General features: G+C 53.6%; 4 protein-coding genes across 7 annotated transcripts in view; 3 read left to right on the forward strand and 1 right to left on the reverse strand.

Annotated features, from left to right (window-relative positions):
* Nucleotides 1–746, forward strand: part of IFT122 (intraflagellar transport 122) — a 30,182-nt gene extending 29,436 nt beyond the window's left edge. For all 3 annotated transcript variants that reach the window (XM_058845321.1, XM_058845322.1, XM_058845323.1), the window contains one exon: nucleotides 323–746. In XM_058845321.1, the coding sequence (XP_058701304.1) occupies nucleotides 323–412 (90 nt within the window). In that variant the 3' untranslated portion in view covers nucleotides 413–746. The remainder of the gene's footprint in view (nucleotides 1–322) is intronic.
* An 870-nt stretch (nucleotides 747–1,616) lies between these two features.
* Nucleotides 1,617–7,182, forward strand: RHO (rhodopsin). Its single transcript, XM_058844698.1, has 5 exons — nucleotides 1,617–4,593; nucleotides 5,521–5,689; nucleotides 5,804–5,969; nucleotides 6,202–6,441; nucleotides 6,862–7,182. The coding sequence occupies exons 1-5, from the start codon at nucleotides 4,233–4,235 to the stop codon at nucleotides 6,979–6,981; spliced, it is 1,056 nt and encodes a 351-aa protein (XP_058700681.1). The 5' UTR covers nucleotides 1,617–4,232; the 3' UTR covers nucleotides 6,982–7,182.
* Nucleotides 7,183–10,175: 2,993 nt separating this feature from the next.
* LOC131581988 (histone H1.8) lies at nucleotides 10,176–13,352 on the forward strand. Its single transcript, XM_058844699.1, has 4 exons — nucleotides 10,176–10,482; nucleotides 10,562–10,694; nucleotides 10,772–10,830; nucleotides 10,908–13,352. The coding sequence occupies exons 1-4, from the start codon at nucleotides 10,201–10,203 to the stop codon at nucleotides 11,310–11,312; spliced, it is 879 nt and encodes a 292-aa protein (XP_058700682.1). The 5' UTR covers nucleotides 10,176–10,200; the 3' UTR covers nucleotides 11,313–13,352.
* The window catches only part of PLXND1 (plexin D1), a 67,249-nt gene continuing 59,531 nt past the window's right edge, over nucleotides 12,961–20,678 (reverse strand). For both annotated transcript variants that reach the window (XM_058844697.1, XM_058844696.1), the window contains exons 33-36: nucleotides 20,061–20,208; nucleotides 16,975–17,115; nucleotides 16,085–16,159; nucleotides 12,961–15,433 (exon numbers count right to left, since the gene is read on the reverse strand). In XM_058844697.1, the coding sequence (XP_058700680.1) occupies nucleotides 15,317–15,433; nucleotides 16,085–16,159; nucleotides 16,975–17,115; nucleotides 20,061–20,208 (481 nt within the window). In that variant the 3' untranslated portion in view covers nucleotides 12,961–15,316. The remainder of the gene's footprint in view (nucleotides 15,434–16,084; nucleotides 16,160–16,974; nucleotides 17,116–20,060; nucleotides 20,209–20,678) is intronic.

The raw sequence follows: 20,678 nt of genomic DNA on the forward strand, positions 1-20,678 counted from the left end.
CCATTACTTGTGGTTCAGTCCTGCTCCTGCCTCGCTCAGAAATGACTTTTTAAAATGCTGGAATTCAGTCATGTTTTCTTACACAACTGCCTAATTGTCCACCCTTTTGCAAAATGAGTTAATGGGTTTGTGCCTTCTCAGCAGCACTGGCAGAGGTCTGGGAAGTGCTTGCTGCTCTGTTCCAGGCTGTAGGACCAATTCTCTGTGATCCGTTCTGTGTGATCACAGAATATCTGTGATACTGAGCAGCCATTGAGCTCAGTTTGCATTTTCTTGAGCAGGGTACAGGCTAACTTGTTTTAAATATGTTCTTAATTAACAGATGTTTCACACAGAAGACTATGAGCTCCTCATACTGCAGCATAATTGTTGTCCATTCTGTCGGCGGAGAATAGATGAGTCAAACCAATGAAGAAAACCAGCCTTTTACCTCAACATCAGACTCCCCTGTTGGCTTGGCAAAACACTTCTTAGATCTGTAGAGCTTTCCTAATAACTTTGTTACGTCATCTTGTCTCATTTTGTATGTAAGAGTGGAAGAATCGTAACTATTTTTTAAAATGAAAATGTCTGGGTTTTGTGAATGTGCTCTGCATTTTCCAGACAAGCAGCAAGTGCCACAGAATTTTACAGGAACATTTCTAGGATCAAGTTCAACCTTTAAGTAATTGGTTTTTACTCCAGATTGTGCTCCTTAACACACACCAGTTGACAGATCTTCAAATAAATGGGACTATTTTTCACTATTTATTGTCTCAAAATTTGCTATAATACTTGTGCTTCTGATCTTGAATTTCCTATTCCTTTCTATTCCATTTAGGCAAGAGCAGCATTTAGAACCCTTCAAATACAATCTGAAGAGTTCCACTACTCTTGGCACTGGGGGCATCTGACAGCCCCCCTGAGGTAGGTGCTGAGTCTGTGTGGAATTCACCCTTTGAAGAGCAGCATGTCAGGCTGTGCACACCTGAGCTCTGTGCTGCTGCCACAGAGGGCTGTGCCAAGGAGTGCTGCTGAGCACGGTGTCCCCAGCGTGGTGTCAGTCCTGAGCTGAGCTCTGTGTGTAGTGGGAGGGGACAGACCTGCTGCTGCTCTCTGCCTCATCTGGAGGCACAAGACCTGGGGGGCATCAGTCCCAGGCAGTACCTGAGCCCCTACATTGGCTCTCCCTACAGGTCTGGCCAGGAGAAAGGAGAGCAAAAGCCAAGAAACTCCTGTGTTGAGATAAAGACAGCTTAGTAGCTGAAGCAGAGCTCTGCTTGAAAGTAAAGCGAAGCAAGAAGGAATTTATTCCCTGCTTCCTGGAGAGCAGGGCTCAGCATGAGTAACTCACTTGGGAAGGCAAGCACAAACCACAAATACAACATCCTCCCTTCTTCTCCCTTTCCCTGAGCTTTTATTTTGGAGCACAACATCATCTGGAGTGGCACAGCCCTTTGGCCAGCTGTCCCAGGTGTGTCCCTCTGTTCCCATTGCTGAGGGGCAGAGCAGGGAGAATGCTCAGCCCCGCTGCAGCACCAGTGTGTTCCCACTTCAGCCAGCAGCACACAGCACCCAGGCTGCTGTGGGGGAAGCAAACCCTGTGCCAGTGACAGCAGTGTACCCCCAGGCAGGGGACCACGGTGCCCATGGCCACAGGCTCGTTCCCAGCAGCAGGAAGATGCACGTGGGTGAGCAGCTCGGCTGGGAAGTGGTGCTGCTCTCGACTGGAAGCAGCAGCAGCTGTGGCCGTGTTGAGCTCTGTTGTGATGGCAGCCTGTCTGCTCCAGCCTGCCTTTACCCTCAGTGGGAAAGGCCATGAGCAACTGGCTGAGGTGCTTGGTGCTGGCAGGGCAGCTCCCACGGGAGCACTTTGCACGTGAAACGGGATGTCTGTCTGCGCCAGTTCCTCTGGAAAAGGAGACCCTGCAATCATTGCCGGCTTTCCGAGTCCCTCGGTGCTTCCTGACCAAGTTTGCTTGATTTACCACTTTAAAAACATTCTGTTCTAATTACAGCTCGTCTGCTTTCTGACTCAGCTGTCACTGTTTGCAGTGAAGACTCTGCTATTGACATGGATAAACAATGCTGTTTGAGATGGGAGCCAGGGTGGAATTCAGCTCCTTCTGGAATTGAGCTGGCTGTGCAGTGCCAGTGGGAATGAAAAATTATAAAACTTGAGAGAAAGGCACAAAGACAAAATGGACCAAGACAAAATGGACCAATGCTTTTTTTAAACTCTGTGAATGTAGCCTAGCTTTGAAAAGCGTTTTGGGCTTTTCTGGGCAGAAACACTCTGCATGTCTCATACATGATGGAGCTGTTCTAGTCCAGGCTGCCCTGTGCCATGGAGCCCACCAGCTCCATGCTGAGGAGTCCCTGCAGGTACAAGAGGTCCCACCACAGCACTTTGGTTGGAAGCTGTTGTGAGCAATTTGCCCTGTTCCTGTCTCTCAGTGCCTGTTTGTCCCACTGCTGCATCCCGCAGTGACGCACGGCAGCCCTAAGCTGTGCACAGCAGCTGCTGCCTCAGCAGTGACTTACTGCATCAGCTTAAAGTGTTTTAGGAAATAAACCTTTAATCCCTGCATGGCCAGGTACAAGTGTAAAGAGCTGCACTTGCAGTTAGAAAGTGGCACTACTCTGGCCTTGGCAACAAGTGTGAGAAATTAATTGAGAGGCACTTAGGGTGAACAGTGTGTGTGGACCTGCTGTTAAGGTGAAGGAAGGCCTTTGGGACTGTCCAGAGAATGTGGCCTGCATTGGGCTGCCAGCAAGGTCTGCCCCAGTCTGTGGTGCTGGCACTTCAGCTCCTTCCACCTTCCCCACTCAGAGGGCAGGTTTCCCAGCTTGGACTCTGCTCCAGGGAGAACACAGTGCTTTTTTCCATTAAACTTATTGCTAAGCTAACCTACAAGGAACATTGGTGAAAACTAGGCCAGGACTGGAGGAAGTTTATTAAGGCACAGAGGACATGAACTTCTGCCCACCTTGCACCTGTGAGCTCGAGCAGCTCTGGGATGTCCTCCTGCACTGGATGAGGCTCTGGCGTTCACCTGCTCCTGGCTGTGCTCAGCTCCATTACAGCCTCTGTCATCTGCAAAGGGGCAAAGCAAAGTCTCTGCGCTCACCTCCTGTACATTTTGTCCCACTGCCTCTGAAAAATTAAGATAACGTGTAACTCAGCTGCTGGTTGGCACAAGGAATGTTTCAAGCAAAACTGAGTGCATAGAGTGGTGAGTCAGAGAGACAGAGGGCACAGAAGGCTCCAGCAACAGCCCTGTGGAGTTTGATTATGCAAGGTTTGAGGAGACTGAGGTTGTCTGTCAACCACCATATGAAGCTGAGTGCTGGCTTCAGCTCTGAACGCCCCCATCAGTGCCCTGGTCCAGCAGCCTCTCAGCACCATGGCAGAATGATTCCCATCCAGGACAGATGGACTAGGTTATTTACTGGGTGTTACCAATGCAGGTGGCATGACCCAAATCAGATACAAAGACATAAAAGAGATGGCACAATTGGTAACCTGCCAGTGGGCTGAGTGTTTCACGGTGGTGGTCAAACCTCCACAGCCAAATCCTGAGTAGAGAGGTGGCTGGAGCATGTGGAAGAAGGTTTGGTCATGCTGCCTTCTGCAGCCTCCCACAGGGACTGGCAATATGTGGAGAGGGCTCTCCAGTGGGGACTGGCTGGTCTCACAGATCCACATTCCCCTGGTGAGAATGGGGCTGGGACACTCCTCTGCCACTGAGGGACCACGCCACGCCTGCCCAACCTGGCCCCCAAACCCACAGTCCTGAGGTTTGAACCACACATGTCCCTCCTGTTAGTGGGGAAGGGAAAGGAAGAGTGAGGCTGTGCAAGGGAGCTGCTGCCTGGTTTGAGCCTCTCCAAATGAATGATGCGGTGCAGAACTACCTCTTTTTATATCTGACCATGAGCCACGGTCTCCAACAATGACAGCGCTGGCCAGAAACTGGTGTCACCTTAACACCTTCCCAGGAAAGCTAATTACCCTGGGATGATTATGATTAATAATTCTCTAAACCCTAATCGTGCTGACACCAGTGCCTGGAGCTTACCTTGGTGGGGGCACTTTATAAGAGGTGCCCTGTGGAGGAGAGTGTAACTGGTTCTCCTTGGGGTGACAGCGAAGGCTGAGAGGTGGCAGGAGCTCAGTTTCAGAGACAATTTCCCCCTTGCACTAAAGAACTCCCAGAGTAAGCGCAAAGAGCGCCTCACGAACTGCAGCCATGAACGGGACAGAAGGCCAAGACTTCTACGTGCCCATGTCCAACAAGACCGGGGTGGTGAGGAGCCCCTTTGAGTACCCCCAGTATTACCTGGCTGAGCCTTGGAAGTTCTCAGCGCTGGCTGCCTACATGTTCATGTTGATTCTGCTCGGCTTCCCCATCAACTTCCTCACGCTCTACGTCACCATCCAGCACAAGAAGCTCCGGACACCTCTCAACTACATCCTTCTGAACCTGGCAGTCGCCGACCTCTTCATGGTATTTGGAGGCTTCACAACCACTATGTACACCTCCATGAATGGGTACTTTGTCTTTGGAGTAACAGGGTGCTACATCGAAGGCTTCTTTGCCACACTGGGCGGTAAGTTCTCCTGATTTTCAAATGTCTTCTGTCAGGAATTTCCCCAGATTTTAGGAGTGGGAGCAAAAACTGCTAAAATGATCTTGGAAAAACATGGTACCTGTAATGTCCTTGACCTGCTGCAGTTGTGGACTGAGGCCATTTGCCATGTTTCCAGGTAGGAGCTGAAGAAAGTGACAAGTGACACTATTTTTTAAAACTTTATTTTAGGAGCCACCTGCTCAGTATCCTGAGAACCACAGTGCAGCAATGAAAAGCAGCCAACACCAGATGCTGCAGTTGTTGAATTTGCACATCTCCTTGGCTCACTTTCTGACTTGAGAAATGACAACTTTGTTCCTCCCATTTTGCAGGGCTGAATCTGCCATTGGCTCTGGTGTGGTGCATGGCAGTACAGGCAAGCAGAGCTGGCTCTCCTCCCCATGCCAGCATGGTATGGAACCAAACCGATGTTAAACAGAAATTGGGTGTCTAAAAATGCCCTCCTCCTCCATTTGGCTCAGCCTTCAGCCACAGCTAGAGTTTTACTGGTTTGGTCCTTGTGGCACAGGTTTCCTGGGAAGCCGTGGGTAGTGAGGGGAATCCTGGCATGATGGGCACTGCATACTGGAGTGTGACCACAGGCTTGCAGGTGCGGGTGCTATCTGGGATGGATGGTGGGATCTGCCATGAATCTCAAAACACTGCAGCAAAGTGGTTCCTGTGGGGCAGCAGTACAGTGAGGAGGGGTCTTCTCACTCTGTCCCACCACATCTGCCCTTGACCGTTCTTCGTTTATCTTTCCAAACCCTCAGTGGAGATTAAGCTGCTGCCGGGGTTGTCCTCAGGAACATCAGTCTGAGGAAGCTTCATGCTGCTATCAGGGAGTTTTTCTTTTCCTGTTTCTCAAAGTCCCTGTGTCCCTTTCTGTCCCTCTCCCTGGTGCAGGTGAAATTGCTCTCTGGTCACTGGTTGTCCTGGCTATCGAAAGATACGTTGTGGTCTGCAAGCCCATGAGCAATTTCCGCTTTGGGGAGAACCATGCCATCATGGGTGTTGCCTTCTCCTGGATCATGGCCTTGGCCTGTGCAGCTCCCCCACTTTTCGGCTGGTCCAGGTAAGGAGGGAACTGGACCCAGTGTCAGGGGTGTGGGAGCCTGGCTGGTGGCTCAGCTGTGGCTTCCAGCCGGTCTCCTGTGCTGGGTGCTGACCTGCTGGGCTCACCTTGCAGGTACATCCCCGAGGGCATGCAATGCTCGTGCGGGATCGACTACTACACTCTGAAGCCAGAGGTCAACAATGAATCTTTTGTCATCTACATGTTTGTGGTTCACTTCATGATCCCGCTATCGATCATTTTCTTCTGCTATGGGAACCTGGTTTGCACTGTCAAGGAGGTGGGTACCACCAGATGCAGTGGCCAATAGGGCTACCCCTGTCCCCAGTGCTGGGAAGGGGCCCACACCAGGCTCAAGAATGGTGACAATGAGGGCCCCATGCCATCCATCCATGAAGAGTGAAATACCAAACTTCAGATGTGCAGCTTGGCTACCGTGAGCCCTGACCTTGTGTCCCTACTGGTGCAGCACCCACTGGCTCCATCGCATTTCCGTCCCCTTCTGCCCACAGGCTGCCGCCCAGCAGCAGGAGTCTGCCACCACCCAGAAGGCAGAGAAAGAAGTGACTCGCATGGTCATCATCATGGTCATCTCCTTCCTGATCTGCTGGGTCCCCTACGCCAGCGTCGCGTTCTACATCTTCACCAACCAGGGGTCAGACTTCGGGCCCATCTTCATGACCATCCCGGCATTCTTTGCCAAGAGCTCGGCCATCTACAACCCCGTGATCTACATCGTAATGAACAAACAGGTAACTGGCAGGGTGCCAGGCAACTCCTCTTTTGTGTTTATAACAGCTGGCAGAGCGTTACAGCATCTCAAGGTGCCAGTGGTCTGGAGTGGGGACTGTTTCCAGGAGATCTACTCCTGGCACATGGGAAACTGACTCTGCAGCTCATCCTTGGTGTTGCATAAATCTCACAAATGCAAGGCCATTCCACCTGAAATAATGCAGGTGCTGGGTTGATGGAGGAGCCAGGACGGGAGCAGGCAGGGCTGGCAGCAGATGGGGTGGGGAGCAGGCAGTGGGGCAGGAGACTCCATATAGGCATCGTTCCTCCTGCACCACAGTACTGGGGGCTTCCAAGCAGCTCTGCTGAGCTTAAAGGTGGCTCTGCAGCTAGGGCTGTATGGTGTCTAGGTGTCTCACCCCAGCTTTCCCTCTCTCTAGTTCCGTAACTGCATGATCACAACCCTCTGCTGTGGCAAGAACCCACTGGGTGACGAGGACACCTCTGCTGGCAAGACAGAGACCTCCTCCGTCTCCACCAGCCAGGTCTCTCCCGCATAGGCCCCACGGGAGCAGCCAGTCCCTGGGTGCTGGCCTGGGAGCACAAACTCCCCCACCTCCGCCACCACCTGCCCCTGCTTCACCACAGCAAGGCCCAGTGGGGCACGCTCCTCGCTCCTGGCTCTGGGAACCCTGGGAATAAGGCTGAAAATGTGTACACACGTTTTGTAACTAACATGCAAAGGCTTAGCTCCTCTGGCATAAATCCACACATTTCTTTTGACTTGCTGAGAGCTCATGTCCCTTCTCTGAGTGCAGACTGGGTCAGAGAGCTCTGCCTGGGCCATGGCAGTGCTGCCCTTGCCTCCCTCACCCCACCCTGACACCCCAGCCAGGGCACGTTCTGCATCTGCTGCTGCCGGGGCCGGAGCTGGGGCCGCTTTCTGGCTCTTTTGCCAGAGATGGATCCTGGCCAGTGCTGCTCAGTCACTCAGCCCCATCATGCTCTGTCTGCCCAGAGCACGTTTGGGTGCTGCAAAGTGCCCTGGCTCTGCCAGATGCTCCCAGCTCCAGCCCTGTCCCCTCTGCCAGAAGTCCTGGGAGACCCTCCAGGTTCCTCCAGGGGGTGGGACAGGTACTGGTGCAGGCAGGAGGGCCCTGCCAGCACGGCACAGCCATGCAGCACTGGTGGGGCCAGCTCTGTGCTCTGTCCTCCAGCACTGGTGGGGCCAGCTCTGTGCTCTGTCCTCCAGCACTGCTGGGGCCAGCTCTGTGCTCTGTCCTCCAGCACTGCTGGGGCCAGCTCTGTGCTCTGTCCTCCAGCACTGGTGGGGCCAGCTCTGTGCTCTGTCCTCCAGCACTGCTGGGGCCAGCTCTGTGCTCTGTCCTCCAGCACTGCTGGGGCCAGCTCTGTGCTCTGTCTCCAGCACTGGTGGGGCCAGCTCTGTGCTCTGTCTCCAGCACTGGTGGGGCCAGCTCTGTGCTCTGTCCTCCAGCACTGCTGGGGCCAGCTCTGTGCTCTGTCCTCCAGCACTGGTACAGCAGCACACACAGAGTTTGCACCCTCAGCAGCGGCTCTGCTCCAGGTCCCCCTGCACCCCTTCCCCCCAGTCCTATCTCTCTTCCTTAGGCATCTTTGGACCCCTAGGGCCAAGCCCCCAACAAGTTCACCCATGCCCCTGCCCACTCTGGCTGTGGTGGGCCTGGCCTCGGCCCAGCAGGAGGTTTTGGGCAGCTCTGGTGCCATCGAGGCACGGGGCTGATCTCCCTCCACAGCAGCAGGCACGACCCAGCAGCATATGGCTCAGCAAGGCCGACATATGTTCGAAGCACTACAAGATGGCATATTGCAATTGTAGCACTGTTCTTCATTTTTATTTTTAGTTCAGTTATACAAATAAGATGTTTTTCTCACTGTTCAGTGTTATCAACATTTGAAACTATTTTTGTACATTATTATCCTCTCTGATTTCTAATCCTATGCAGCTTTGCAAGGACTAATAGGGAATGTATAGAGCCCATGCGAGTTAAACCCTTAATAAAGAGCAATTTGCAAGTACAATTCTCTCATTATTTTTTTTATCGATACTTCTGCATATTCAGTGAAATCTAAAGATTAGAGTTTTATGAATAATTCAGTGTTTAGGCTGATGTCTGATTCATGTACTTCAAATCTGGGAGGTGGTTTTGGAGGGAAGAGGAGGAAGGATTTAGCAGTATTTGCTGTCCGTGAGGCTGTGCTCCACAGGAGTGTGGTGATGCCTGGCACTGTGGCACTTGTGGAGGACCAGCCCCGGCACAAGGCCTGGCCCCAAGCCCACAGGCTGTCCTCACACCCAGCTGCTGCTAAACAAGGGTTTAGGACCCTCCTGCCAGCTCAGCCAGGTGCCAGAGGCATGACAGAGCTACCAGAGAGGTGATGGATAGAGCCAGGATGAGGAAATGCATCCAAATGTTCTGTGGTGTCAGCCCCAGCAGCTCTCCTGTGCCCCCACTGTCTCCTTCCTGGGGAATTCAGAAATGGACTGGAAATGAAGCAACAAACAGGCTGGTGCTGGTCTGGGGAGGAGGAGGGCAATGGGTCTATCTCCCAGCTCCTTGCTCCAGAGCTGGCTCCTATTGGCACCTCAGCCAGGATCTGGCCCCTGGGCTCAAGAGGTGAGCACAGACCTTGACAAAGGTCTCCATGGGCAGTGCTTTTCAGGTCCATTGCTGTGGTCTGCTGAGATGGCCATGAGCCAGTCCTGCCATCATGTAATCCCACTTTAAACTTCCTCATGTTTCCAACAGACAACACACACAAAATCCATGTGAGTCCTGCATAAAGCAGGCAGTCCCCACAGTGGGGACATTGGCACTGTTTGTACACCAAAGAGCCAGTGGTGCTTCACTCAGGTTCTCCTCACAAGCACAGGTGCCTGCACGGAGGGGTCATGGAAGTGACAGGGCTGCCCATGTCCAGGGCTGGGAGCGCTTTCCCCTGAATGTGGGATTCAGTGAGTGGGGGAAAGCTGGTGTCCTGCTTGTGACACCTGGGGATACTGGGGGAGAATTGCTCCTCCTGCCTCTGCTGGCCAGCCAAGCAGCTCTTCATTTTCCTCCTCTCACTTGTGGAATCTTCCCCCCCACCCCATTATCAGAGTCCCATTTCCTAGTGAGGCCATACCTGGTAAGGGAGACAGCACATCCCACCTTCACACTGCTCTGGGCTGGTTCCCTGTGCACCCCACAGCAAGTGCTGTCAGCAGCTGCAATCCCAGCACCCCAACACCCAGCTAGCAGCACATAGACACCTTTCATCTGCCTGTTCAGGGTAATCATCCTGCAAACCCCCCATCTCTCATCCTTCTCCAAACCCTCGGCTTAGGTGCGCCCCTTCCCCCTCCAGCCCCTCACAAAGCTTTGGCAAAGGGCCTCCAACTTCCAGACCCAGTTTCCACCAGGGCTTCTACCACAGCAATCAGCAGCTGCCAAGCAGCACCTGCAGCCAGGCTGCTCTTCAGATAAATTGGATGGAGGTGAGCTGGGTGTGTCAGGAGGGTTTGTGGTGCTGTGGGTTGAGGTGCCTGTGACTGTCTGGATTTGTGCACTGCCATGGAGCCTCAGCTGGGTAAGGGGTCTGCAAGTGCTGTGGGGTCCCTTAGAGCTGGAGCTTGGCTCAGGCTCTGGGCTATGATGGCTGGGGGGCTGCAGGGATAAGCAGGGTTGTGGCTGCTTGGCTTCTGGGGGTTTTGAGGCTGTTGGAGGTGTGGGTGTCTCAGGACTGAGCTCCAGTCCCAAATGGTCCCTCTTCCAGCAGCCAAAGCTGCTGGCATAGCCCAGCGCTGTCAGGCCCAGCACCCTCCAACCCTGCAGATGATCAAGGAGGCGCTGCGGGCCCACGATGAGAAGAAGGGTGCCTCTGTTGTTGCCATCAAGCGTTTCATCCTGGCCAAGTACCCCACAGTGGATCCCATCCGCCTCAAGTACATGCTGAAGCAGGCGCTGAGTAAGGGGCTGAGCTGTGGGGACCTGGTGCGGCCCCACAACTCTTCTGCTGTGGGGGCCACTGGCACATTCAAGGTGAGCAGGGGCTGCTGGGGCCACTGGGCTGGGACTGAGGTGCTGCCTGGTCCTGTTGACAGCCCTCTCTCACCTCCAGTTAGCACTCAAGAAATCACGGCACAAGCAGCAGCCGGGCCAGGCAGATCCTGACAGAGGACAGACCCCAAAGCCAGGACAGAAAGGGACCACCAAGGCCCCCCAGGCCCCCGTGGCAGGAGCACGACAACGAGGTAAAGAGCTGCTGGTGCTGTGAATAAGCTCACTGTGCCTGGCCCCTCCTGGGCTCATCTTCTGCCCGTCCTCACAGGTGCCACCAAGCAGCAGCCAACAGCCACCAAGCAGCAGCTGAAGGCAAAGCCCGTGAAGGTGAGTGGGGCCAGCAGTGGGGTTGGGTGGCTCATGGCATAGCAACACCCTGAGGTGCTCTCTTCTCTTCCCTGCAGGCCCAGCCACGAGCAGCAGAGAAGCCCAGGGCTGACAGAGCGAAGCATCCCCAGACTGCTGGCCGCTCCAGGGCTCATGGCCCAGGGCCTTCAGGGCCCCCCAGAGCTGGCAGCCACCGCCAGGGCCCCCAGAAAGGACACTCGGGAGCCAGCACAGCTCGGGCTGCCGAGAATGCAGGAGGGACTGATAGCGACAGTTCTGCAAGTGCTGGGGCAAAGGGGCCCCAAAAGGCCCCCAAGGGAAAGAGCAAGGGAAAGGTGCCCAAGGGGGCACAGCAGGATGCTCCCAAGGCACAGGGAGGTCAAGATCAGGCAAAGAAGCCCCGGGTGACTCCAGGAGCTGGGCAAGGGAAGGCCAGGCTGAAGAAGGCAGCCCCCGTGGCAGCAGACAGAAAGGCCCCATAGGGAGCTTATTACTGCTTCAGCTGGCCTCAGGCCCTTGGGGTCTGGACTGCTTTCAGTCCCCAGGACAGGTTTTAACTCTATGTTCACCTTATCCTAATAAAGCTTCTTCACTTGCCTCATGGAATGGCATGACTGTTGTGGTCCCTGTCCCTGTGCTTCCATCTCTCTGCCAAAATCTGCAGGGCATGGTGGTGAGCTGATGCTGCAGGTGGCTGCCTTGCTGCCTGCCCTCATGGAGAGGTGTTCTCTCTGTCCACGTGTCCCAGCTGTGGTGCCAAGGGGCCACTGGGTTTGGGGGCTGTGTGTGTGCAGGCTGACTGTGCCAGGTGACGGGCAGGGACCCCAAGACCCATGGGACACAGCATGGTGGCATCGCCATCAGGAACAGAGAAGCTCAGGCATGGTCAGTGCTGTTGTGGAACCATGGTGCCCACAGCCTGTGTGAGGGGTCCAGCCCTCTGCTGTCCTGGCTGCCCTTGTGCTAATGCCTGGCTGACCTGGGATTACAGGAGCAGCAGGGTGGCAGGTCTGAGTTCATGCCATGGGCAGATGTCCGCCAGCAGAGGTGAAGCAGCCTGTGCTGTAACTGTAGTAAGAGGAAGACAGAGGTGTCTTAGGGCTCAAAAACCAAGTTTGGGCTGTTACTGTAGCCTCCAGCACAGCTTGTGCTCTTATTACTGGTCTATGGCACAGTTACCACCTACAAATTTATGAGCTCCTCTGGGTCAGTGCATCACACTTCCATTTAATAGCTTCAATTGCCTGAATTTCTCTTGCTAAGCCCAGAGCAGGGCCTTTCTGAAGGTCATGCTGATCATGTAATGGGTTAAAGTCTTCCTGGGTGGGAGAAAGTAAGTGGAAGTAAAATTCTTTCTAAAGAGGATTTTGTTAATCTGCAGCTGGCCTTGCCACTGCCCTCCACGGCTCCTGGCCTTGCTCTGGGGCTTAAGCAAGAGCTGAGCAAACCAGCTTCTCTTAAACTTCAGCCTTGACTATGTTGATCCATCTTTAAAGGAACTGGAACTCGTGTGCCCCCAGGGACAGGGTAGGGAATGTGGTAGCAGTGACTGAGCAGAGTTCATTGGATTCTCAGATGGGGGTGGCCTCAGAGCAGCACTCAGCCATGTGGCAATGTCCCCAACAGCAGCAGGCAGGGGCTGTGTCCTCCCTCTCACCAGCCACCAGGTGTGAAATGCAAAGCTCTCTTGCTTTGAGAAAGGCCAAATAACTTAATGGCTGGATTTAGCTTTGCAAAGAATCGACTTCCTAGTGGAAGAAGAAAATCCCTCTGGCGTCTGGAAAGCACTGCTTTTACTGGGGGAGGGGAAAGATTTAGCTGTGCCGTGGTTGTTACGGGCCCTGGTGTTGGGGTGCAGGGAGGCACCTGACAGAAGTGAGGGTGCCTGGCTGCAGCTGTTTCTGTGGGGCTACTGATCTTCATGTGCCAACTGTCCCTCCTGTGCCTGGCCCGGGAAGGAAGGGTGGCACTGGCTGTGGGAGTGGTGTGGAGAGCCCCAAGGAGTACAAACCTGCTCTCACTGGGCTGCTGACCCCAAACATGGCTCACCTTGCATGTGCAAAACTTGTCTGTGCAGGTGTCTTCCACGTGTGTCCCCCCCGTGTGCTTGGCAGGAACTCACTCCATAGGTTCAGCACCTTGTTTTATTACAAAGATAGGCTTTGCCAGGAGTCTGCCACTTCCACTACACAGCAGGTAAGGGCACTACATCCACAACACATCTTACAAAGGGCTCGGAGGTTCAAGGCAACACTACAAACCCTCTGCTAAAGTTGTTCCTTTAAATGGTTGTAGCAACTACTTTTTCTCTTTTTTTTTTTTCTTTTTTTTTTTTGTCTTTGGAAAAGAAATTAAATAATAAGACAATAGCCCCAATACACGGCCCAGCCACAGCACCTGGAGGCAAACTCTACTTACTCTTGGCTCACCTGTATCCTTTCCCTGTAACAAACAACATGGGGCTATAGCTCCATGGCCCTTTCCCTGCCTCCAGCCAAGCTCAACATTCTCTGCTACCTTGGTCCTTCTCACCCTGGCCTTTCCTGTGCTGGGCCTGCCTACATCTCTGGCTATTCACAGTTTCTGAAAGACAAAAACATCAAGAAATTTTTGTGAAATCACTTTCAAAATAAAATGTAGCCCAGCTACATTCTTAGAGTTTCTATTCTGAAGCCACATCCTCAGCAAAGACATTGAGACCTCCACAGTGTAAGTACTTTTTCTGTAGTTCTCTTTAAAAAAACCTCTGTTCTTCCCCTTTCCCTCCCTCCCCACCTTTAAACATACTGGATAAAGTCTACTGTTTGTTTTAAAATAGATATCTATGTACACATACACAACTCTGGTGTTCTGGTTTCTGACAAATGTGGCATTACTGGAATTGATGGAATGGAGAGCACCTGTCCATGGCAGTGAACCACCCAGGAGTTTTGGTGGACAAATTCATCCAATGCCAGACTGCATCCTAGCCAGCTGGATGACTAACAAAGGCTTCCCTTACACCTTCCTGCAGTGAGGTAGTAACTGTTCCTTCCCTGTGTGGCAGCCCCTGCCGTGGTGGGGCAGCAGCCTCTGCCCCAGCAGGGATGCTGGCTTTGAGCCCTGCGGGGACTTGTGTGACACTGGACACCAGAGCGTCACAGCTGCCCAGGCTGCAGGAGGGAGAACAGGCTGGGCTGGCAGGGTGCCACTGCAGGAACTCACTCCATAGGTTCAGCACCTTGTTTTATTACAACGGTGTCTAGTCTCGGGCAAGCTCCATTTCCCTGCCACTGGGACCCTCTCAGTGACCCCAGCCTGAGCTGGGACACTCTCCACCTCAGTTTGCAGCTCTGGGTGCTGGAGATGCTCTGCTGGCCTGTGTCACTGCTAGGTTGGGTCCAGTCCCTCTGCCTTTAAGGGCTGAAAACAGGCTGGCAATACAGCCAAGCCCCACTTTCTCAACTGCTCTCAGGTACCAGCCACAGGGCTGGGCCCAAAGCAAGCAGAACAAGCCACTTCAGGAGACACCTCTACAGGGCTGGCCTGTGTTTGGTGATGGTCACAGGGAGAGGCAATGTGACCTGGTGTTTGCCCTGTGTGTGGCTTGGGGGGCATGAGCGGTGTTCTGGGGCTGAGGGGGTGCAGTGCCATGGACACACGTGGAGCCAGCGTGGGGACAGGAGCTGGGGGCACGGTCCTGCCCCCACCCCACCCGCCACAGCCGGGCTGGGACCGTGCCTGGGACCGGCTGCTCCAGCTGACCAGGCACCAGAGCCCAGGAAAGGCAGAACAGCCCTCCTCATGCTGACATGGACTGTGCTCCCTGCAGCTCCCAAACAGCTTTCTCCATCAGGGATAAAGTGCTTTCACCATGCCTTAGCTGCTTGGCAAGCAACTGCTTTGTCTCAGCCTCAAGTTCCCTGTGTTACCCAAGTCTCAGATGGAGGAGTGGTTATGTTTACACATACAGTACAAAAATTAAAAGGCACAAATATACACAGAATGCAGCAGATAGTGAACAGCTGATAAGAGTCCCCGGTGTTGGAAAAACATGGATGTTGGAGGGATGGAGTGGGAGCTCAGGCTGTGATGGTCTTTGCTGTCTGTGGTCATTACTCCCTGAGGTGACCCTTCTGCTTTGTGTCTGTTCCAGCCTCTGCAGCCCTGTCCCAAGGAACCACACACAGGGATGCACGGAGCGCTGACTGCTTGGGTGCTGACCAAGGGGAAACTGGTGAACTGAGCTGGCCACAAGGGTCATGCCTCCGCTTCTGGCTGGCAACAGCAAATAAATTATGAGTGCCACAGTGCAGACCAGAGAGTTTTAGCTGCTCAGAAAGGTGTCTTGTGGCTTCTTGTGAAGTGAGGCAAACCTTTAGCCATGGCCAGGCTCACCCCCTCCACAAGGCTGGTTTGAGTGTGACCAAGGTATGCCTGCAGCTGATGGCAGGTTCCCTTGTGGTACTGTGCTGCAAGAAAGGTCACTTCCAGGGCTGCAGCCAGCCTAGGCTTCACTGCAGGACTCATAGATGTTGTCCTCCATGAGTGCAATCACTTGCTCAAATTTATGCTGGAGCTGGGTGCGCTTTGTCGTGGGGTTTGCATCCAGGGCGGCCACGATCTGTGGGAGACACAGGCAGGGTGCTGAGGCAGTGTGGGGTGCTCACCTGCCAGCCCAGCTCCCCCCAGCAGTCCTGTGGAGCCCAAATCCCAGCCAGAGCCCCAAAAGGGAGAGCCCACCCTGCCCCACAGCCCCCGTGTTCACACCCCTGGCACCCCTGCTCTCCTAGTCAGGAGACTACTCTCCCTGGTCAGGGCCAGGAGTGGAGTGGTATATGACAGAAATGCACTGCTATAACAGAGCTGAGGGCACAGCACCAGCCCACAGCTTGCAGGGGGGTGGGAGCCAGCCAGGGCTACAGCCTCAATGGGGCAGGGACAGCAGGTGCAAGTTATTTTGGGGGTGGACCTTATCTGCATGTTTTGCTCTCCTGAAAGGGTCTACACATCTGGTAGCCCTTCTTCAGCCCACTCAAATGCCATTAAGATCAGCTGGGAATGATCAAACCAAGAAGTTGCCAGACAAGGGACAGAGAGTAGGTGCATCTGCATATGCATCTATTACATATGTAGTGCAATTATGCACACTCCTGTGTGGTAATCCCTGCTCCTTGGGACTAGATGCAGGTGTCTGCCTGTGGGGTTACTGCAGCGATGGTTCCTCCCTTCCCAGGCAGGCCAGAGACCGTGTGCTCTGGTACAACCCACTCACCTGGGAGCGGTATCTCTTGGCGTATTTGTATATCTCAGCCATGGCGACATTGGTGTTGAACTCATTTCGGTGTTTCTTTATAAAGACAGAAAAGAGAGGGGAGAACATTAGCAGGATGGAGCATGTGAGTTCCAGCCCAGCCAGCAGGCACTGACTACACTAAAAGCAGATTGTGCCTGACTTTACTGTCACACTGGTATAGCTGGATTTTTAAGGAAGGTGTGTTTGCTTGCATCAGGATGGGTCTTGGTCTTTTCAAAGCCAGCTGTAAAATACCCATGCTGGGCAGCACTGCATACCCCTCTGTGCCCAAAGCCATTTCACATGAGGGGGCAGCACATCAGCTGCACTGTGGAATATCAGCAGAAAAATCCTGCTTGGTGCCCAAAGCTAAAACACCCTGGGGAGAAGTTTGATTTTGAGGAACCTGCGGTGCATCACTGGCAGGACTCTGATCTGGAATGTGTCTGCCAGCTCTCGTGGCTGGCACTAGGGCTGGCTGCCAGTGGCTGCCTGGGACTCAGGGCTGTCCCTGGCAGTGGTGCCTGAGAGCCAGCTGGCTGGGTGGCTGCAGGACTGCAGAAATCCATGTCCAAACTTCCTGGCTTTTTGGCACTGGATTTTGCTCTCAACTCCCCGTGGTGCCAGAGCTAGTTAGGCTCAAGCAAACTCACGGGTGTTTACTGCAGCTCTGGCAGTAATTGAAGATGCTTGGAATTAGGTCAGATGAAGTTTGTGTATGGAAGTTTCAGGCAAAATATCCTTTCTTGTGTGCTCCTTCCAGCATCTAAGCAGTAGCTGATTGCAGCCTATGTGCATTCACTGCTGTTGCCAGGCTCCAGCAGGACACTGAGCCTGCAGACTCAACCCCATCCTCTCCACCCACATACCCGTGACTCCTCGGCAAGGTGGGCGTTCATCTCCTGCTCACTCAGGGGGGGCATGTCGTGGATTTGCTTGTAGTATCTCTGCACTATCTTCCGGTACTCGGGGATCTCCTTGGCATACAGCAATTTGTTGGTCGGGGAGTCCTAGAGCAAGGGTGAGACACCGAAATCAGGCTCTGGGCTGTTCTGGCTGAAAACGTTATTCTGTTTGCCTGAGCAAAGCACTGACATCAGGCAGGGACCCCAACTACAGCTGGGTGCAGGAACAGCTTTGCTTTTGGTCCCAGCTGCCACCGGAGAGGAATTCAGTGCTGGACAGCACTGAGGCACCGAACAGCTCATGGCAGAAGGGCTGAGACACATCGAGGATCTGTGGATGGGCACCATGTGGAGACACAGCAGCATCCTACTGCCCTTGCATGAGCTGAACGTCCATCAGCTCAGTGCCTGAGAAGGGGGTGATGGCTGTGTGCTTTAATTTGCAGCAAGCACAGGCTAAAAGCACACCCAGAGTCAGGCGGGGTGGCTTGCTGCCAGGGGATGCTCTGCAGGTGAGGCAGCACACCTGTGCCAGATCAAACACTTGGGCTCTGTGGTGCTGTCTGTGGAAATTGGCAACAAGGAAAGGGCTTCTGCACGTATTTGCTGGGGTTTCCTTGAGAAGCTACATTGATTTAAGCTAAAGAACAAAGCTATCTTACAAGTTGAACTTCATCAGTTGCTTTTGGATTTGTCATGTAGCTTTGATTTATTTTGCATTGGCTAATCCAGCCTGCCTGGCCTAAATTGAGTGCACATAAAGTAATTAACAGAGAAGACTGAATTCTCTTGATTAATGTCATCTTGGACACAACAGCCTTAACCTCCCAGCCACACAACTGGGTTGTACCAGTGGAGGCACAACCCTGCTGCCCTCCTTGCAAACACAGCATGAATAATTTTAACCTCAAGGCAACCCTGTCCTCCTGATATCATTACCCCAGGAATGAACTTGGCTGACTTCCCCAAGGGGAAGGGCCCCAGGCCTGGGGACACCAAAGGGAGTGAGATCACCCCGTCCTGCCACTCCAGTGTGGGTGTGCGGGACTGCTCCCCAGTGCTCTGACAGGTGGAGAGGGGAGGGGACCTGCTGCTGGGAGGGAGTGGTGAGTTCTGCCCACAGGCAGCATACTTGGCTCTGTCATGCAGGAATAGGGGAGCCCGGGGTGACTCCAATCTGCTGCTGCAATCTGTAGCTTGGCTGATGCTGCAGGGGAAACAGGAAATGGGCACCAGATCCCACAGCAGTTTATTTTCAAACCCAGTGACAAGGCACTATGAGAATATGCTCCACTTACAGAGAGCCTGCTCATAGCATTATGTTTTTTCCTTGGAAACACAAAGGAAAACCATGCTGCCTCTTTGCTAAGTTATTTTTTAATTTGTGTCTGATTTGTCTCTATTATGAAGAGAAGGGTGTCGGTTTATTAACTGCTTGTGCACTGGAGATGTAAGGACTGAGTCTGCTCTCACATTTGAAGTATCAAGAGCAACATACTGAAACCAAGGGAAGAATCTGGTCTGGAAAATGCTCAGTGATACACTCCATGTACATGCAAGCTGATTTTTATGCTGAGGATTTATTCTTCCCACATTACTCAACAATTCATTCACTTATACTATTGTATTCCAGAAAAGTGTTTCCATCTGCTGTCTGACTCCAGCTGACCCCTCTTCCCTTCATCTGCCACTTGACAAGGACAAATTGTAGGTGTTTCGTAACACATGCAAGAAAAAAAGACCAAAACCCAAACAAACAAAAAATCAAGCACTCATTAGATCTTCCTCCAGCATTAACCTCTCCTAACAAAGGCTTCCTGGAGCTCTGGAGCTGGGGGTGTAGCGCCCACCCCCTCACTGCAGGGTGTCCCCCAAGTCACAAACTGTCCCCACCAGCCTCTGGGGTGGGGGGGCAGTGGGGGCGATTTACAGCATTTCTTAACAAAACTTATTTATGTCAGGAAGTTTCAAACGTCAGCACGGTGCTCGGCCAAGGCAGTGGGAGAAAAGTGACTGCACATGGGATGTTTTCCTGCCAGGCAGCCCTGCGGGAGCGTGTGGGGCCTGAGGGTGGGAGCTGGGCCCGCGCAGCCTCGCGTTTGCTCGCAGCAGCCTCAGTTTCCCCGTGGTGTGCAGAGCCCAGCGGCCACCAGCCCCACGCTGGCCACGGCCTCGGTGGGACGGGCACGCTGCAGAGCACAGTGTTTGCCAAGTCCCTTGCACATGCTGACAGGTGCTGTCACTGCCGTGGCCCTGGACAGCCTCACACCTCCAGCTGCGCCAGCCTGGGCTGTGATCCCTGCACAGACACAGCCTGTGTTCAGAAGATTGGCTCACCTCCTGGGCTTCTCTCTGAGCTGAGAGGCTGTGCAGAAATCACCAAGAGCAATGACTGAAGCTTCACCTGGAGCTGTGTCTTTTTCCATCCTGTCACTGGGAGTTTACATTGTCCCTCAGCTCATTTATGGGACCACTTTATGCCAATGGTGTCCCCTAAACCAGCCCTGACTGGAGGATCTGGGCTGCCCATACCCCATATTGGTGTCCTGAGCAGAACTGGCCCCCACCTGTGCTCAGTGTTCCACGTTATGCCCCTCCCTAAGACAACAGCAGAAAATACTTGTCTGCCTCAGCACCAGCTCAGCTGGGTGAGGAAGCGTTTCAGACATGGTGCTGACTCAGCAGGTGCTCTGCCATGGCTGCAGGACAGCTCAGGGAGCTGATGGGTGACCCTGGGCACACAGCCCAGGGCTTGTCTCCCCCACTCTCAGAGGCCCCCAGGCTGGGGGTCCTGCCTTGTGTCCATCCTGCCTGTGACTATGTTCCTGTTCCCTGGCTACGGTTTGTGACAGAGGAGGTGCAAATTTCAAACTCAAGCCTGAACAAAGGGGTGGGCAAGGGAGGGGAAAACACATCCCTGGGGACAACCAAAACTCAGCTGCATGAGCCCAAGCAGTGGCTCCAGCCAGCCATGGGAGGGAGGCTGGGCTGGGGACCTCTGCCCACCTGTCCTTGTGTGTGAGTGCCCGAGGTGCCCTGGCTGGATGTACCTTGCCCAGCTGCAGGTCGGAGAGCGAGCAGGCATCGATGAAGGCCTGGGCGATCACAGACAGACAGGCATCGATGTGGTCTGTCTTGTCAATGTCGAACACAAACTGGGGGTTTTTCAGGATGTTGACCCAAAACCTCAGTGGTAGGCTGCAAAGGGAAGGATCCAGGGACACACATGAGCTGAATTTTTGTGTACCAGAGGAAGAGGGGCGGAAATGCAGAAAAGACAATGATAGAAAGGGAGTAGTAGTGAGGAAAGCTGAGGAGATGGTTTCTGCTACCTAATCACCCTGGTACAGACCCCTGATAGAGGGGCAGGGACACACCTTCTCCCTCCAGACATTTTTTCAGGCTGAAGGACATGGCACATACAGCCTTCTCTAGGCACACACATGTCCCTGCTCCTTCAGCAGCTCCCAGCAGCTGCAGGCCCAGAGAGGCACCAGCAGCTTTGCCTGTGTGGCTCTGTTGAGTCAGGCTTCCCCACTTGCTGCTGTTTGGAGCAATGGTGTCATCTCCTGTTCCCTCTTTCCTGACACTAACCATCATCTGGTTCTGATAGTGAGCCTGGCCCCACAAAACGTATTTCATCTGTAATTTTTTCCCTGTTCTCTCGT

Source organism: Poecile atricapillus, chromosome 9, assembly GCF_030490865.1.
Source record: "Poecile atricapillus isolate bPoeAtr1 chromosome 9, bPoeAtr1.hap1, whole genome shotgun sequence".
Classification (NCBI taxonomy): Eukaryota; Metazoa; Chordata; class Aves; order Passeriformes; family Paridae; genus Poecile; species Poecile atricapillus.